The 17,732-nt window shown below is 31.8% G+C and overlaps 1 protein-coding gene and 1 long non-coding RNA gene across 3 annotated transcripts; both read right to left on the bottom strand.

The window, feature by feature from the left end:
- Positions 1–341: 341 nt before the first annotated feature.
- Positions 342–3,030, bottom strand: LOC106326166. The gene is made up of 9 exons (XM_013764186.1): positions 2,857–3,030; positions 2,607–2,743; positions 2,296–2,483; positions 1,914–2,204; positions 1,775–1,833; positions 1,650–1,686; positions 1,499–1,570; positions 1,097–1,421; positions 342–720 (listed from the first exon to the last, which is right to left on the bottom strand). Exons 1-9 carry the CDS (start codon positions 3,002–3,004, stop codon positions 367–369), a joined length of 1,611 nt encoding a protein of 536 aa, XP_013619640.1. The 5' UTR covers positions 3,005–3,030; the 3' UTR covers positions 342–366.
- Positions 3,031–9,692: 6,662 nt separating this feature from the next.
- Positions 9,693–10,966, bottom strand: LOC106326239. Of its 2 annotated transcripts, none has more exons than XR_001267175.1 (4): positions 10,769–10,966; positions 10,412–10,667; positions 9,896–10,309; positions 9,693–9,803 (listed from the first exon to the last, which is right to left on the bottom strand). It is a non-coding gene; the product is annotated as an uncharacterized LOC106326239 (long non-coding RNA). The 2 variants fall into 2 exon arrangements; XR_001267176.1 differs by having other exon boundaries at positions 9,896–10,258; positions 10,545–10,667.
- Positions 10,967–17,732: the final 6,766 nt, after the last annotated feature.

The raw sequence follows: 17,732 nt of genomic DNA, 5'->3' as shown, positions 1-17,732 counted from the left end.
GTGGACTACGGTCCCGTGGTTTTTCCTTCTCACATCGAGGAGGTTTTCCACGTAAAAATTGTGTGTCTCATTTACGTTTTTCTGCATATTACATCCCGCCATCGTCGAAGTATTTTCTTCACAGGTTCACACAAGGTCAGGGGAACACGACCATTAGTATTTCCGCTGCGCCGTGTGACTTTCCCCAACAGTCGAATCGTCTATGTAATCTTTCTCATAAATATAATGTAATAATAATAAACCAGTGTTAAAAAAAACTGAATTTTTTTAGTTTTTTTTATGGAAGCATATCATTAAAGGTTCCAACAAAAATTACGAAATTAGATAACATAATACTCGGACAATGAATGGGCTTGTTTGCAATAATCAAAACCTATTCATCTGGACCGTCTTCTTACTATGAGAACGGTGACGTCTTTCTCTGACGAAAATCATCCAAAAGATGAGTGAGAACATGACTGCACCAGAGAGTGACGCCAGTCCTGCGTAGATCCATTGGCTGGTGATGCTGAGTCCAGGGCAGTTCTTGGTGGTTATGTCTCTGAATGTGTCTCGGACGAATGTGCAATCAGCAATACTAGCCAAGAACGGACCGTAATGGTCCAACGTGAATCCTACGTTGATAGCACCCATCATCTGGTCGTATGAAGCTTGAGTTAACCTACCCTGTGTTATGCAGATCCCTTCTGCGTTCACTTGGCACACAAACCCTTTGTAGATCTATTTACCCATTAAAAAAAACCACACAGAAACGTATTAACATTATTTTAATACAGTTAATCTTCTTCTAATAATATTATTTTACTCTTGTGATTCTAGTATTAATACTCCATCCGTTTCAATATACTTGATGTTTTAGAAAATTTTTGTTGTTTCATAGTATACGATGTTTGCACAAATTTATATAATTTTAACTTTATCAAAAACTGTATAATCAATTTAATTTTTATTATTTCTATTTATAATTAAATAAATTACTTTTAAACTGTAACTCAATGATACTTTTGATAAAATATAGTTTTTCTTAATATATATCCGTTGGAGTAAAACATGAGTATGGAAGGGAGGGAGTATGACATATAAATATCATACGTACCTGAGAAGCATTAGCGAGGAGAATTTCGTTAGGAGCACAAGGACGTGGATTGTGATGTTCGTCGAGAGGGTTACAGAGAAGAGGAACGAGCGGACCAGACTGGTTATGGTAAAAAGGGTTATTATGTGGGAAGTGATCAAAGTTACTGACATTGACTGTGTACGCATTAGTCATGTCAACGGCCGTAGAGGTCATCGTCTTGGTTATATCCAATGTATCTCCAATGGTTTTAGCGTCTAAACATGGAAGCAGCTGGCTCAACGCCGACTCTGCTGCTGGATCATGCACCCATTGGTCCATAGCCGTACAAGTGTCCGCAACCACACTGATTTTAAGTAATAACATCATTAGTATGATAAAAACAATAAAACTTGGTATATTGAATTAGATCAGTGTCATTACTTGTGGAAGACAAGGAAGACTGCGCTGAGGAGGATCGTTGCTGTGACGAGAATCCAACCCACAATTACTAAGCTGCATGCAGATTATACATTAATGTTAACCATTTAATTTGGATATGAAATACAATATAAAAGTCTAAGCGGTAACTCACAGGTAGACAAGAACTCGCAGTCCACAGAAGGAAAACACTGTTGAAAATTACAAATATGTTAAAACAAATAAAATAATCAAACTTGTAACGCAAGGTATCAGAAATGTTCTAGGTTTTGAACTTACAGAGTCCGAGGAATGCGACTGCGAGCATAACGCCAGCGATCACATTCAACACTAATCTCCTGAAAAACATTAGAAAAAAAGAAATCGAATTAAATAATCAAAGAGAGGCTTACAAGTTATCTGTCTAACTCATGCTTACACTGGGTTCAGTGCTCCAGTGAGATAACGGATGGTCTGGTTAGCGACACGATCAGGATAGGTGATGTTAGACATCTTGATCATGTTGTTGAAATGATCAATGTTACCTCTAAACTGTGGAGGAAACAGGTTATGTCCATCGAGCTGAATGTCTTTAGCAGACTGAATAGAGTCCCATAAGCTCGTTAGTTTAGTCAAGACACCAGTTGCTTGACTCACAATGTACATAAACGTCTTCTCCACGCTACCGTAGAACTCTTTTTGCCCAGTGTACAACATCGCAGACCCAATCCTGAAGAAATCATCGTTAAGAAGGTAGAGAATTATAACAATAATTAAATAATGTGATTTTGATATATATTGTCAAGGAAAAAGACGGTTACACGGCGGCGATGGTGAAGAGGAGGAGGAAGACGAGAGAGAGAGTGTAGCAGACGCGAGAGTAACCGTAGCTCCGGCGACCGCAACCGCAACAACAGCAACAAAGGCATGAGCAGATGAGGAAGAGTCCAAGCAATACGAACCACACGATTGATATTACTATGAATGGAACAGCAGAAAATCCAACGGACTGAAAAAACAATATTATATCAATCACAAGAAATACGATTTTAGTATTTTACACATAAATATATATGTGACACATCGGTTACGTTTTGGGAATATATGTCAAATAATTAAAGGAGGGACTCACGGCGATGTAATGAGAATTGGTAACGTTCCAACCATCGGTATAAATATTGAAATGGTTAAGAGGATCAGGCCGCCGTGTCCTCTCCGCCGCTAACACCAATGTCCCATTTGCTCCTTCCAGAACTTGCCTCCTCAATCCTTCAAATGAAAAAAAAAACAGAAAACTATATAAATTTTCATAGTCGTTGTCATCAAATATGTGTATACATAAGAAGATGGGGTTTTTATGCGATTATTATAACGTGAAGAACCTTGAAATGAGGTTGAAGATGGATGATGATGACAAGAAGATGAAACTCCATGACATAAAGAAACCAAACTGGACGTGACCAGAATCGCAACGCCGATAAGAAGGAGACGCCGGCGACCATGAAACGACGTCATTTCTCTGTCAAGCATTATACTCTCTCTCTCTCTCTCTTGGTTGATTGTTTGGTTACGTTTCTAATTTCTGAATCTATAAAAAGGGTTTTTATCTAATTATGCATTAATGAGAATCTTTTATTTTTCCCCAGGAAATCGAGGATAAGGAAGATGAAACGATGGGAGCTTCTAAATATTTTGTTATACCTTATTTAGTAATTTATGTTTTCAGAATTTTGTACATCCTGTCATTTTAACTAGCTATGTTAATTACTTTTTAAGCTTTTATTGGCTGAAATGTAATATACTATGTGAAATCAACAATAAAAAAATGTAAACTCTTTTGTTACCTTATTTAAGAATTTAGAGCATGTCAAACTCGTAACATTATTTTAGTGTCAAAATCACACTATTTTAGTATAATTTTAACACTAAAAAAATTTATTCTCCAATCACAACACCAAATTTTACACTAAAAGCTAATTTATAATATATCTATATATATAAAGTTAATTTTTTTCTTTCTTATGACAAGTGGCAGGGATTTGATGACATATTGACATGTGTCCCCATATATTTTTTGTTTTTACATTTTAGGTTCTTCTTCTTTTACACTATTGTAATTTGACTTAATACTTTTTAATTGTACGCTATAATCTTTCTCACACTATTATATGAAGTTTTATAATTTATTTTATTAGTCAGTAAAATTGAAGATGAATAAAGGAAAAAAAAAATAAATATATTTTAAATATTTTATTTATTCACAACTAGAAATAAAATACACTTTTATTATTTTATTATTTTTTATTATTTTCTATTATTTTTATTATAAATTTATTTGATTATTAAAAATTATAAAATAACTAAGCTAAAAAAAATTAGAATACGACACATAATCTAAACCTAAATCTCCGCATCACAAAGAAAAATAAAAAGTATTATAGTAACGCTAACTCAATAAAGGTCTTGAACGCGATCAAGCACCAATCCAATAAACCAAAAAAAAAAGATCAGAGGAAGAATAATCAACGAAAGACCAAAATCACCACGAAGTAGGAAAACACTTACCTAAAGCACAACCACCAGCTAGGAGATAAGAAGCACACCACAAACAAAACAACCACATACAAAGCGCCCATGCCAATGAAGAACCACAAAGCTCTGAATAGAAGAGACCAAAGCTCCAAGACACTAACTTCACACACCTATACCAAGAGAAGCAGGAGAAGAAGAAAAATAACCTAAGGGAGGGAGAATCGAAGCCAACCACAGAGAAACTAAAGCTCAAGTTTGAGACGAGAAATAATATTCCAAGCGCACAAAACATACACAAAGGAAAACACTATCCATACCTGGAGTGGCAAACATGGTGAAATGGAAAGTCACCAGAGACGCAACCAGCGATGAAAAGTGTAACGAGATGAGAGAACAAATAAAGAAAAAAGAGACTACACAAAATCAACAAAATGGAACACAAATGAACACGATCAAACAGCTACCCAAAAAATAAAAAAAACGGATCAGAGGAAGAATAATCACTGGAAGACCAAAGTTACCACGAAGCCGGAAAACACATGTCTAAAGCACAATCACCAGCTAAGAGGTAAGAAGCACCTCACAAACAAAACAACCACATACAAGACGCCATGCCAATGAAGAACCACAAAGCTCTGAATAGAAGAGACAAAATCTCCAAGAGACTAACTCCATACATCTATACCAAAGGAAGCATGAGAAGAAGAAAAACAACCTAAAGGAGGGAGAATGGAAGCCAACCACAGAGAAACCAAAGCTCAAGTTTGAGACAAAAAATAATCTTTCAAGCCCACAAAACATACACGAAGGAAAACACTACCCAAACCTGGAGTGGAAAACATGGTGAAATGGAGAGCCACCAGAGACGCCACCAGAGACGCAACCAGCGATGAAAAGTGCAACAAGATGAGAGAACAAAGAGAGAGAAAATGAGACTACACAAAATCAGCAAACTGTGGAGTCATCTTCGAGTTATGAAGAGAACATAAAATTCAGATCACCAAAATCCAGATCTTGAAAACCAAGACGAGCAGAGACTATCAACGGCTAGCCAACTACGAGGAAGACAACATAAAAGACAACTAAAGTCTGACCCAACCCAATGAGATGTAGTTCCTGCCAAATCTAAAGAAGAAGAGGACATATATTGACCAGAACAGCGTACAACATCATGAGAAACAACCTCACAACTGGGAACTCATAAACCTGATCTACAACAAATATCAGATAATCTCACAAGAGAAGAAGAAGAGGAAAAACAAAATAAACGAAGGTGAGTCTTTTTCCGATGATGGTAAGAAACACACACACCGGAAATGTAAACAAAATACATAGATGGAGACGGCTCAAGTCAAAATATGCTGAGAAGGAAAAAAACATCTTAGGAGAATAATGTTCGACTTTGTTAAAAAAAAGAATAATGTTGAAAATATGAAAATATGAAATACAATTTTGACGTTGAAACCGTTAATGTTAGAATTAACAAATGCTTAAATGCAAAGTTATTGAAATTTAATATGCTTTACACCTGAAGCTCAATTCACCACTAACAAATACTACTATACACACAACACCAGATTATTGAAAAAACAAACACATTATATATTAACCTATAACCTAATACTACATAACACAATAAAATACTAAATCATGCTCTTCACAAATAAATAGTGACCACATAATTACATCATCCAAAAACATCATACTTAACAACAATAAAATAATATTCCGCGCGAAGCGCGGACACCCCCAGTATTATATGTATTCATGTTTTTATTTTTTATTTATTTAATTATCTATTTTATTAATAAAATAAGTAAATGGTGCGTTAGTGGGGTGAATATTGTTTTAGTGTGGTGAATAGTATGAATTTGGTGTGAACTAAAATAGGTTAGAGATGACCTTATGTTTTCAGAATTTTGTACATCCTTTGTCATTTTTGCTAGCTATATTAATTACTATTTAAGCTCTCATTTGGCTGAATGTGAAATCTACAATGAAAAAATGTAAACTCTTTTGTTACCTTGTTTAGGAATTTATGTTTTCAGAAATTTGTACTTCTTTTTTTTTTTCATTTGTAAACTCATTTTAGCTAGCTCTATTAATTACCCTTTAAGCTAGCTCTATTAATTACCCTTTAAGCTCATCGGCTGAAATGTAATATTTTAGGTGAAATCAACAATGAAAAATGTAAACTCTTTTGTTAACTTATTTAGGAATTTATGTTTTCAGAATTTGTGCATCCTTTGTTATTCTTAAACTAGTTTAGCAAACTATATTAATTACTGTTTAAGCTCTCATTGGCTGAAATGTAATATCTTATGTGAAATCACAATGAAAAAATTGTAAATTCCACGCGGCTTCTCTTCCCCGGTGTACATTAATTGTGTATACTAAAAAATATTTGTAATTAGTTGTGTTTCGCGCGGATTGTTTTCCGTTTATGCTATTCACATGTATGATTTGTTTTTCTTATTGTGTGTTTTACTTCAAATGCATTTAATGTATTTGATATTAGAGTAGATGAGACAATATTATACTATTGTGATGCGACTATGGGCGGCTTAGGTAGGAAGGCAGGGGGTGCGACCTCCGCAAGGCTCGGAATTCGAAGTTTCAATTTTTTTTGGGTAAAATAAACACTATTTTTTATATACAAAATAGGTATTAGTTAATTTTTAACTAAATTTCGTTTTATATATTTTAAATAATAGTTTAAGAAAACATCTCATATAAAATGTTAAATAATTATATTAGACATATTTTTTATAAAAAAATTATTAAAAAAAAATCTCTTTATAAATACTATTTTTTCTTCCCCAAGGGCTTCCATAATTCTTGATCGGCCCCGGATGCAATCGTTGCATGTAAATTTTAGAAAAAAATCATAGTGGACATGTGTTTCATTTATAGTTGATATATTGCGTTTACTAAGGTATTATATAAATGTGCAGTTTATGAAATATACATGTTTGAGTAAGAGGAGATAGGAAATTAGACAACATAGAGGAGTGAATTTTTTTAATTATTTGTGGCCAAAATAAACTCGGGGAATAATTGTTATTGGTAGATATGTATGTTGTGCTCAAATTTTGACTGACCCCATCTTTTAAAATTTACGTATACAAAAAGAAATCTAGTAAAAGAAACTTTACATATTCTCTTTGAAGGTTCCCATCCTCGCCCCTAACCCTTTTTGGATAGTGATTCGCTTCACTTCCTTTAACCCATTGATACGTGAGAGTTAACACTTGATCTCATAAACCAATATAAAATTGATTTCATTTGCTTTACCTCACACCGTCAATCGTCAATATTCCTTAGGTTTAACTTGCGATGGTTACAAATTCTTGCTTTTCTCAAATGAAAATCAGACCATCGATCTACTTCCCAAAACTATTTTCACATGATCAGAATCGAACATTTAACTCATACCTTGTAGATCTACCAGTGCTAACAGATTTGAAGATTAATAGCAGACCCCAATTATATATAGGAGAATTCATAGTGATGTAATGGTTGATAGGCTAGTTATATGTATATTCTCATACACATATGGTAAATCGTAAACTTAACTAATTGATACAACAAAGAGTATTGCAACCTAATTACATAATACATAGCCAAGGCAAAACATTTCCTGATGCTCACTCTTTTACATAGTAGTGTTGTTGACTCCCACGATCTCTCACTTGATGTTTCCCGTGAAATTCTTTAGAAAACACTTGCTGCTACTGTAATATAAATAGAAAGAAGAGTGATGGGTGATGGGAACTGCAAACTTAATATACATATGCACTGAAGAAAATATTTGGTCGTAGAAAGAAGACAAACCAGAGTTTCCAAGTGATGAATAACTCCTCACGCTTCACGAAACCATCATCTATTAACTTCTTCAATACACTACGTATTCAGTTAATGGATTCATAGTGTAGGGAGAACGTGATATACAGAGGCACAAAACTTCATCCACACATAATTAATAGTGCATGGTCTCTCTCAAATTCTTTGATATTAGAAATGTTTACCTCTTTCTCGTGACCGTATATCGAAGCACAACCAATGTGTTTGTACCCAATCTAAAATCGAAAAGAGAGTGTATGTAAGTGCAAATCAAATACAAAAGGCACAAGACAGAAACCAAAGGGTTGTCGTGTAAAGTTATACCTTCTTCTTTCAGCTCTGGGCTTCTTCCCATTTCACGACAGATCATATGGTAACCTCAAACCAAGTCCAGACGCCACTCCGATCAGTGCTCTTCCCAAGAACATGTGCAATTATTACTCCGATTTTATTCAAGCGTTCAGGTTGATCACTGGAGACGACAACGGTCTTGTTTCCATGAGAGATCTAGTGGCTGCTTAGCATGCTTAGTCCTAAACCGCGGAGTCAGGAAGAGGTGACTCATTTGGCACCCAAAAGATCTATAGAGTGATCAATATATATAATTGGTGAGGGAGAGCCGAAGAGTAGAGACGACACCTGAAAGTTCAGTGTTCTTGTTAGCCAACAACATCATCTGGTCGTCATTGTGAAACCTGAATACTTCCATTGGTATGACGTTTATGCTCTGTGCCAACTATTGTTATTTTGTTTGGTCTGTGAAACGAATTTGCATGGGGCATCAGCAAATCTAAAGCTTGGGTTGATCCTGCTTGCATCAAAGGAACAAATGGATGTTCATCGGCTCTCACAACTTTTGTATATGTACTCCAAGAGATAGCTTGAAAACGAAGTTAAAAGGCATTGGATAGCACGTAGTGGACGTCGTTGATTGAATGACATTATTGAATATGTTTCTGAAACGCAAAGATGGGGAGTGGAAGCGTAACGATAGAGGCTTTGGATAAAGGAAACAGACTGTGAGCTTGAACGGGACAAACTCTGCGATTAGGTTAGAGAAAATGAGCCAAACAATAAAATTGGGCCCAAAAGCAATTTGAAAAAAAAAAATCCTCCCACAAATGATATAATGACACTTATCATGAAAAGCTCTATGGAAAGACAAAAATGTACTTTATAGTACTAGCGGTGGAGCCCCGCGGGTCACGGACGGAGTTGTTTTTTTATATGTGTGCAGGTGATGCCGTATTTGTGAAGTGTTTAGGAGTCTCAAGCACAAACCTCCTCATAGATGTTCCGCATGAGGTGGCTGATTTTTTTTTTGACATCTTGTCAAATTTTCTTTCAACAGTTTCACATCTTGACATGTGACATAAATTTCTCCTCTGCTCATAGAACCAAGAAGATATTAGAGATCTATTTGAAACGAATATCCGCATGAAAAGAATGGGACTACTGTAAGGAATCAACGACCTGACCATGATCCATAAGAAACTCTCAAAGCTGCAAAAGGAAATAAGTATGAGAATGAGAGGAAACTTTATAAGTGGAGCTTATTACAACAGTGACTTTTACCTTGGAGTTTTGCTCTGCTTCTTGCTGAAGAAGCTTTGATTCTTGGACTACTTTCTCCATTATGACCTCTTCCTAAGCAAGTGAATTAAGTGCAGAGTCGACTTTTGCTTTATTTTCTTGCTCAGTAGCCTTTTTCATCTCCAATGATGCCTCTAGTCTTATCTCAAGAGTTTCATGCATCTACAAAGGCATACAATTAGATAAAATCTCTCGAAGAGAAAGATAATAAGGCAAAATTTATAGTTAGCTGATGTTAACATGCCTCATCAAGGACATGAAGCGATTTGTTTCGTTCTTCTGATAAGTTGAGCAATCGGTTTTCAAGCTCTTTTGCTTCAGTTGCCAAAATTGACTTATCTCCATATACTTCTCCAGCATGCTGCAAATAGCAAGTTAGTTTTCATAACAAAAATTTTTTTTAGCCCGTACTGTAATTATCACTTATCAGCACAGGTAATATAATAACCTTACCATGTCATTTGCTTCTTTGGCATGTTTCAGCATCTTCTTGAACTCGTCAACCTTTTTCAAGAGTATCCAAACCTCCCCTAACAGTTTCTAACACTGACATCTCCAAATCCTTCTCTTCAAGTTCAACTTCTTTCATTAGATTCATAACCGAGTCCATCACAGCGATCAAGGTTTTCTACATCTTTGCACAATGAAAAAAAAGAATCATGTCCACTATCTCTACATATTACATTGTTCTGTGTGCAGTTTTGTATCAAGATCTTTCTTCACTGATTTTCTGTTTCCATGTCAGCCTCCCGTTTTCTTTCTTTCTCTCAATGCTTTGACCTCTGCATCAAAGCTTCTGACCCTTCATTCATTTCTCTGTTTCCAGAACATAGCAAAGTTCTTTTGCATCATATGATTGAATTAGGCCTGCGAAGAGAAACCTTAAGGAAAGAATTTGTAACTCGGTCTATCTATGCAATCTATGGATCAGATTTAGTTTTTTTTTTTTGCAAAAACCAGGCACTTTACCTGTATACAACTTTGGATCGACCTAACATCGCATTGCCTCGATAAACATGTTTCAGAGATGTTTCTTTACTACAATAAAGTTTCATTTCTCTAATCATTAAACATACCAAGTAAACTTAAGAGATGATTTTACCTGGCCAATCCTATGATTGGGTGAATCTTCAAACCGATCGACTTTCGCAATCGAACCAGCAAGCAAAGAGGGACGGTAGTGATTGGCAAGACCAGCCGGGATGAATCTGCAGATCACGGAATCCTGCAGATTCATACAGAAGAGACATATGAGGAAAGAGTTAGACAATCGATTATATGACAGAAGCAATAGATCAGTGGTGATAGAAGAAATATCTCGTTAACTTTTCATCTAGGAAGAGGAGCATGATCCCCATAAATTCACAATATTTTTTTTATGTTACGGGAGTCCCAGAAGCGGAGAAGGCGACCAACAACAAACTGAGTAGTGCGACCAAGGCTGGCGGAGAGAGTCAACGTTGAGTGGGGGACAGCGGCTTGAGAAAATGGAGCACCAGAGACAGACATTTTGGAGAGTCGTTATCATTTGTGATGGCCTTGACTATATTCGAAATGAAGGGTTTCAGTTTTAACATGATGTTTTATATAGGAAATGATAATTGAAGTGTTACGAACCATTGATTATAGACATAGTTAAGATGGGGAGATGTAGAGTTAGAAGAAGATTCACTGTTCCATGAAAACCGAAAGGGTTACTTTCTATTACTCAGAGGAGATTTAACTGATTGAAACCCTAAAACTTCACTGAAGATGAAGGTAAGGAAGAAAAGAGGCTTTACGTTAAAGAAGAAGATAATGACGTTTAAGAGGAAGATAATGACGTTTAAGAGGAGACTTTTGTTGGGCCATGGGTTTTGTACAAATAAAATTTATTAAAAGGAACAAAAAAAAAGTTAATTAGCCCATTTCATAAAATCAATACACGCGGCATTAAAACTCAAAACGCAAATGCAAACACAGTTTTTCTAAGTGGGACTCACCAATGATGAGAAAGTAAACTTTACTATTATAATATAGATTAGATCAGTAAACTAAATTTAGTTAGCAAAAAATTCAGTAAAATAAATTTAAAAATGATACAACAAAATTAGTAAATCATATAGTTTCCGCGTCGTTTGACTTTATACAGAAGATAAGCTTCTCCTGAAGAGGGCATGGAAACGGAAATTTGAATTAATATTACTACTTAATTCAGTTAACTTTGAACGAAATTTGCATTAATGATCGTATGGTAACAAAAACTTGCATGGCGTTAAATAAAAAATCCAAGAAAGAAATTTAATGTTGTTGAAAGAATGGCTTTATAAGTTTATAGAAGATTAGGAGACGATTGCTTGCGACAACATTGGGTTGGATGGAGAGATGGGCTGATTTGGTTTACCACAGTTATGATCAGTCTATATGAGTTGGCCCGATATTATTTCGTGTCGACTAAAAATAGGTGTGAGGTGGAATATGAAGATTCATAATTAATACTATTTAAACAGAAACATAACTTTGGACATAACCTTAATTCTAGGTAGAATATTTTTTAAAATTATACTCTATACTATTTTTACATTTTCGCCCAGCATGTAATATTAATAATTACTGATCATAGAATCTAACCTAATTATAGTAAGATTTAAATAACAAATATACAATTAGATTTATTCAATCTATAATACTACATTTTCTGAAACTTTTGATCCCCTGGTTTAGGATCACGAGTTTTGTAAAACATTTTTTTGTTGTTAATAAAGTTTACATTTCAACAAAAAAAATATATTATATTTCCTAACTAATTTCAAGTCGACTATTTATTAGTTCGTTTTAAAAACAGAGAAATATGTCATATTTCTATATTTCTTACTCATTTCATTATTCCATCAACCTGTTGTTTACTATTTGTATACAAAAAGAAAAAAACGTATGAATGGAGGCAAACAAATGGAAAAGGAGTTTGGACCACAAGTCTTAACAACACACAGATACATGAGATGGTCAATATTTTATAACACCTGCCCAATTTTGACATTTGTTTCACTAAAAATTATGAGATCTGTCAAAATTATCTAATGAGAAATGTTAGTTAACATTTCAATAACATTTTTTGGAAATTTATCAGGATAAAATTATATTCCTTAGCAAAATTTTGTCAATTGTATCATTAAAAATTATATACAGTTTTATAACATTAAAATCATTTAAAAATAATGGAGGACGGGTCTAAATAGATAAATTATATCATTTTGATTCTCATGTATGCATATTTTTATATAGTTTTAGATAATTTAGGAAACTAATAATATTAACAAGTTATAAAGGCTAACATATGCTATACGAGTTATATACGAATCGTCGAATCTATCTGTTCGCTCACGGATTTGGATCGGATATAAAAACATTGTTTAAAACGCAAACATTATAATAAAACAACTTTAAAATTATTTATTTTCTAATAAAATTACAGATTCATGCATATTTTATCAAAATGATCAACAGAAAATGCCAGTGCTTTGAAAGTGCAGGTGAAAATCTAGGTCTAGTTGGCTGATTATTTTAGCACACATGACCTACCTCAAAATTTATCACGATGGACTTTTTATATATTGTAGATTGTAGATGTTTACATCCATGAAGACAAAATAAAATCATATGTATCAATATCCTTACTCAAAAAGTTAGAAATAGTGCTACTAGAGCATCTCCAACCACTCTTTATATTTGTCTCTATAATTACATTTGATACTGCGAGGTTCCATCTCTGTTGATGTGGTTGGTACGGTAAAATACTAAAATATTCAATTAACTTGAAAATGAAAAAAATGAATTTAGATAGTAAAACGTACCTTACGCTAAATCTTTGTGGTCCAAACAAGATAGTCCTTGATATGAATTTGATTAGGACTGAAGTCTGTAATTGATATAATATGTTATAATAAGTTAATTCTAAACTTGAATTGTGATAAAAGTTATGATTTGATGTAATTTACAGTCAGTTCTGTCCCAGATTTTTATTGGGCCATGTGCAGTTTATAAAAATACACATGTAATCTGTAAAAATAGGCTTTAATATTTTAGCAGAGGATCCTAAAATATAACTAAATTTTGCATAAAAAATTATGGGTCATGTGCAAATTTGCCTTGGGCACATGTCCAGAGACGGGCATGCTTGCTGTAAAAACTATGTCATAAAAATGTTAATTTCTGTAGTGAGTTTTGCTGTAAAAATATGAGTTAGAGTTTTGTCAACATAATTGATTGGTAACATTTTTGATGTATAAATTGCGGTATATATTATTTCAGAAAATATAATATAACAAAAATAATGTTGGATTATTTAATAAAAATTAATAAATATATTTAGAAAATAAATATATTACATTAAAGTTAAATAAGGATATATATATATAACACACACTTATATATATATATATCTATATATGCAAATAATTTTATGCACATAAAATTTTTAATTACCAAACAATGTTAAAAATTAAAATCTATGAACAGTTTTGATTGACTAATTAATGTGAAAATATACAAATAATATTTACATAACTTTTTTAATTACCAAACAAAATTAACAACTAAATTATAGAAGCATTTTTTCTTAACTAGTTATACTGATTTATTTGAGAACATTTTTATTGTTGAATTTTGAGAATTTTTTGGGATAACAAGTAGATAGCCATTATTAAAATTATTAAATTATTAAAATATTTTATATATTAAAATAGAATTCATAACCTTGATTCATGTGTGATTTTTTTAAAATGGACCTAAAGGACTATTCCTAGAAAGTTATGTTACATTTAATATCTAATCTTATCATTTAAATTTTGGGTCTACCAGAAATTTTTATTGAGCTATCAATAATTGGATTTAAACAATAGATGATCCATTGGATTTATAGATACTATAAATTAAATAGATATAATTTAATGTTGTAATACTATACCTCTATATGATAAATATTTAAATATTTGTCGATGTTAACTTTTAAAATTATAAAGATTTTTTTTAAATAACAAAAATTATATTATCTAACAATGATTAATCTTTACTACCTTAAACCAATGAAAAGAAAATTTAAACTATATATTTTATTTTAAAAATTAAACAAAAACTAAATGTTTAATTATTTACTCGATAATATAAATCTATGAAGCGATTTTTTTTTTTAACTTTCTAAATTTGTGAAATGTTACAATATCTTTGAATATGACAATAAAACAATATTTTACTAATCTTTATATATATAGTTACGATTTTAATAATGAAATAATAATCCGTAAATATATATAAAGAAGAAGATACAAATACATGTGAAAGTTTGAAAAAATCTATTAAATGAAAAAAATATACAGTAAACTTATTATGTTTTAAAAATTGATAGACACATATATATTTTAATATATACCCATTTAGAATTGAAAACAAAATATTTATACAAAAATAGATAAAAACAAAAATCTGCGCGGTTGCGCGGATCGAGATCTAGTCTATACTATTAAAAGAAAATGATTCTTAAAAAATCTACTTAAGAAGTATGTTGGAACTTTTAATTAGCTAATAAATTATTATTTGGTCTTACTTTTTATTTCTCTAATTATAGAAATATTCTAGATAATTCAAATGAACTCATTTATTATTCCAATATAACAATAACCCCATGAATATAGGACATATGACTCAAACGTGTTTAACATGACGTGATCCTTACCACATATATAGTTCTATTAATACTATAAAATTTTCAATGGTTTAGTTATGTTTAATATAAGTACTAATGGAGAATCTTCTGGTGTATAACAATTTTTACATATTTACGTGAACTGAAAGCTAAAAGCCTTAATGTTAACTGTTCAACTATTAAACATTGATTTAATTAATTACATGCAATCAATTATTAAGATCTAATATTACATTCTTATATATAAACTATAAATGATTAATCTTATCATAAAAATATAAAATGGGTCTAAACGGGTTGGAGATTAAATGAAATTAGTCAAAAAACTGGTTTAAATAGGACATGTTTATTTATTTTACAAATTCTAATAATGCATATCATAGGTTTTTATTGAATTTTCACAAATTTAAAATATGTTGCACTTTAAATATCGGGTAATTTGGGTTATTTGAAAAAAATATAAAATAATTCGAATAATTTTTAATATTTTGAATAAAAATATTCAGATAATTCATTTATTACGTAATTTGGTTTATAAATATTATTTTAGGATATTTGGTTATTTAGAAATTAAATATAATTAATATTTGTAGGTATATATAATTTGTACTTTAAAATTTTAAGTACTCATTTGATTCTCGGTTTGGTTTATGTTTTTCGGTTTCAAAAATATAGAATATGCTTAGTTAGTTATGAAATTTAGCATAATTTTGGTTTTTTTTTTTCAGTTTGATACGGTTCAGTTCACCACGGTAAATGTGTCCAAACATATACATTACCTTATATAGAAATTCATATAGAAAACTTTATTTTAATTTCAAAAATAAATCCGCGCTTTCTAAGCGCGGATCAAAATCTAGTATTGTATTAAATCTTATCTTTTAAAATAGAAATCATGACTTTTTTCATGTGTGATATTTTACAATGGGCCATCACTTAAAATTCATAACATTGTTCTTATTAATAAACTAGGTGATAACCCGCGCCCTGCGCAGTGTGAGTAGATTTAAAGAGATTATCACTTTTAATTAATATATATTATAAAGGTAGAAATCATAGAAAGAAATATTGCATTTCTTTAAACTGAAGCATAAAAAAACTTTGTGGTATTAAAAGAAAAAAAGGGCTTTAAGTGTAAATTAGGTTTTGTTGTAAAAAAATTAAGAACGGTGAAGTTTATAAAAAAATATTGTCTTTTTGTATTTAAAATTGGTTTTGTTAATCATGGATCTTTTTTATTATAAATTCACCAACTAATTGATAATTTAAAAAATTAAAATGGGCCTTTCTATTTAGTAAAATAACACCAAAATTTTGTTTGGACCCATAGACCCATGGCAATTTCCAATGTGACCATAGGTTAGAGCCGAAACTGTTAATAAGAGTAAGCAAATACTAATATAAATAAATTATGAAGTAGAGATAAAATGAAACATAAACAATAAAGTAATAAAACTCTCCAGAAACAAAATATAAGAAAACAAAAATAAATTAAAAATTGATGGTTAAACAATGCTATGACTGTCGTGAATGCTAGAACGTAGTGGTAAAGATCGATGTTTTGAGAAGGAGAGCATGGTGAGGATATGTATATATATAAGGCCTAGTATTTATATATGCAAGGCGCCTAGGTCTAGGGTATACTCGATATCATTAATTGCTACAATCAGATTTCGTATTCCAAATCGAAATCTGAATATATTACTTCCTTTGTTCCTTATCGTACACTATTTGATTGTTGTATTATAGGAAACTAATGTGGTGCTGGTCAATCAAATTAAATGTAAAAATCAATCAGTGAAGTGACAATCACATTCCATTCTAAATTTGACGTGGTTGACAATTCAAAGTTGGTCTTCAACTTAAATTAACCAAATCAATGCCACTAAATCTATATACGGCTATTCAATGTACGTAGATACCATAACTAAACCAAAAAAAAGTGTACGTATATATCTATAAGATTTTGCGATTATGTAATAATTCTTGAACATTGCGATTGTGATTGGTATATTTATCTATTACGGAGAAGAGTTGCAGCAACATATATATAAGTAGATATGTAGATACATACGTACACAATGGATTTTATGTAGTCTAACTGTATAGAAAAGCATTACTATTTAAGTCATGATATATAACGAATTGCTATATAAAGATGCGTAGCAAGTTGGCTTAAGTCAGGCTATATAACGAATTGTCATATTGAAATCGATCATTAGGAAGAATCTCAGGTTATGGCAATAAAATCTCTACGTATTTAAAGATGCAAGTGTTTCTAATTGAAGCGTAGCAAGCAGGGCGCGGCTTAATTTTTTTTGTGAGGCAATAAGCTTATAGTATATATCCTCTTTTTAATGTAATGAGCAATGGCAAATTTTGTAAATAGTCTAATTAAGAAAATGTTTTTAAATATATGAAGTGAGAGAGCTTCTGGTGCTGACACGTAAGAAATAACATATAAACTAATACATATAAACGGATTCAAACTAATATATATGTATCTTTAAGATTCCATAAATATAGCGTCCAAACAAACTGAAGCAATTTATTTCAAAAACTTTATAATGTTTAAACAGATAACAAGCAAATTCTAATGCTAGGTTAATA

This window comes from Brassica oleracea, chromosome C2, assembly GCF_000695525.1.
Source record: "Brassica oleracea var. oleracea cultivar TO1000 chromosome C2, BOL, whole genome shotgun sequence".
Taxonomy (NCBI): Eukaryota; Viridiplantae; Streptophyta; class Magnoliopsida; order Brassicales; family Brassicaceae; genus Brassica; species Brassica oleracea.
The sequence above is the reverse complement of the archived record's forward strand: the minus strand, read 5'-3'. Positions and strand labels throughout refer to the sequence as shown.

Excerpts from the sequence above, each read along its gene's own strand:
- LOC106326166 (XM_013764186.1), bottom strand. The coding sequence starts at position 3,004 with ATGCTTGACAGAGAAATGACGTCGTTTCATGGTCGCCGGCGTCTCCTT. Across the intron at positions 2,744-2,856 it reads ATCTTCAACCTCATTTCAAG|GATTGAGGAGGCAAGTTCTG; the intron begins GTTCTTCACGTT and ends TTTCATTTGAAG. Across the intron at positions 2,205-2,295 it reads CTCTTCACCATCGCCGCCGT|GATTGGGTCTGCGATGTTGT; the intron begins GTAACCGTCTTT and ends TGATTTCTTCAG.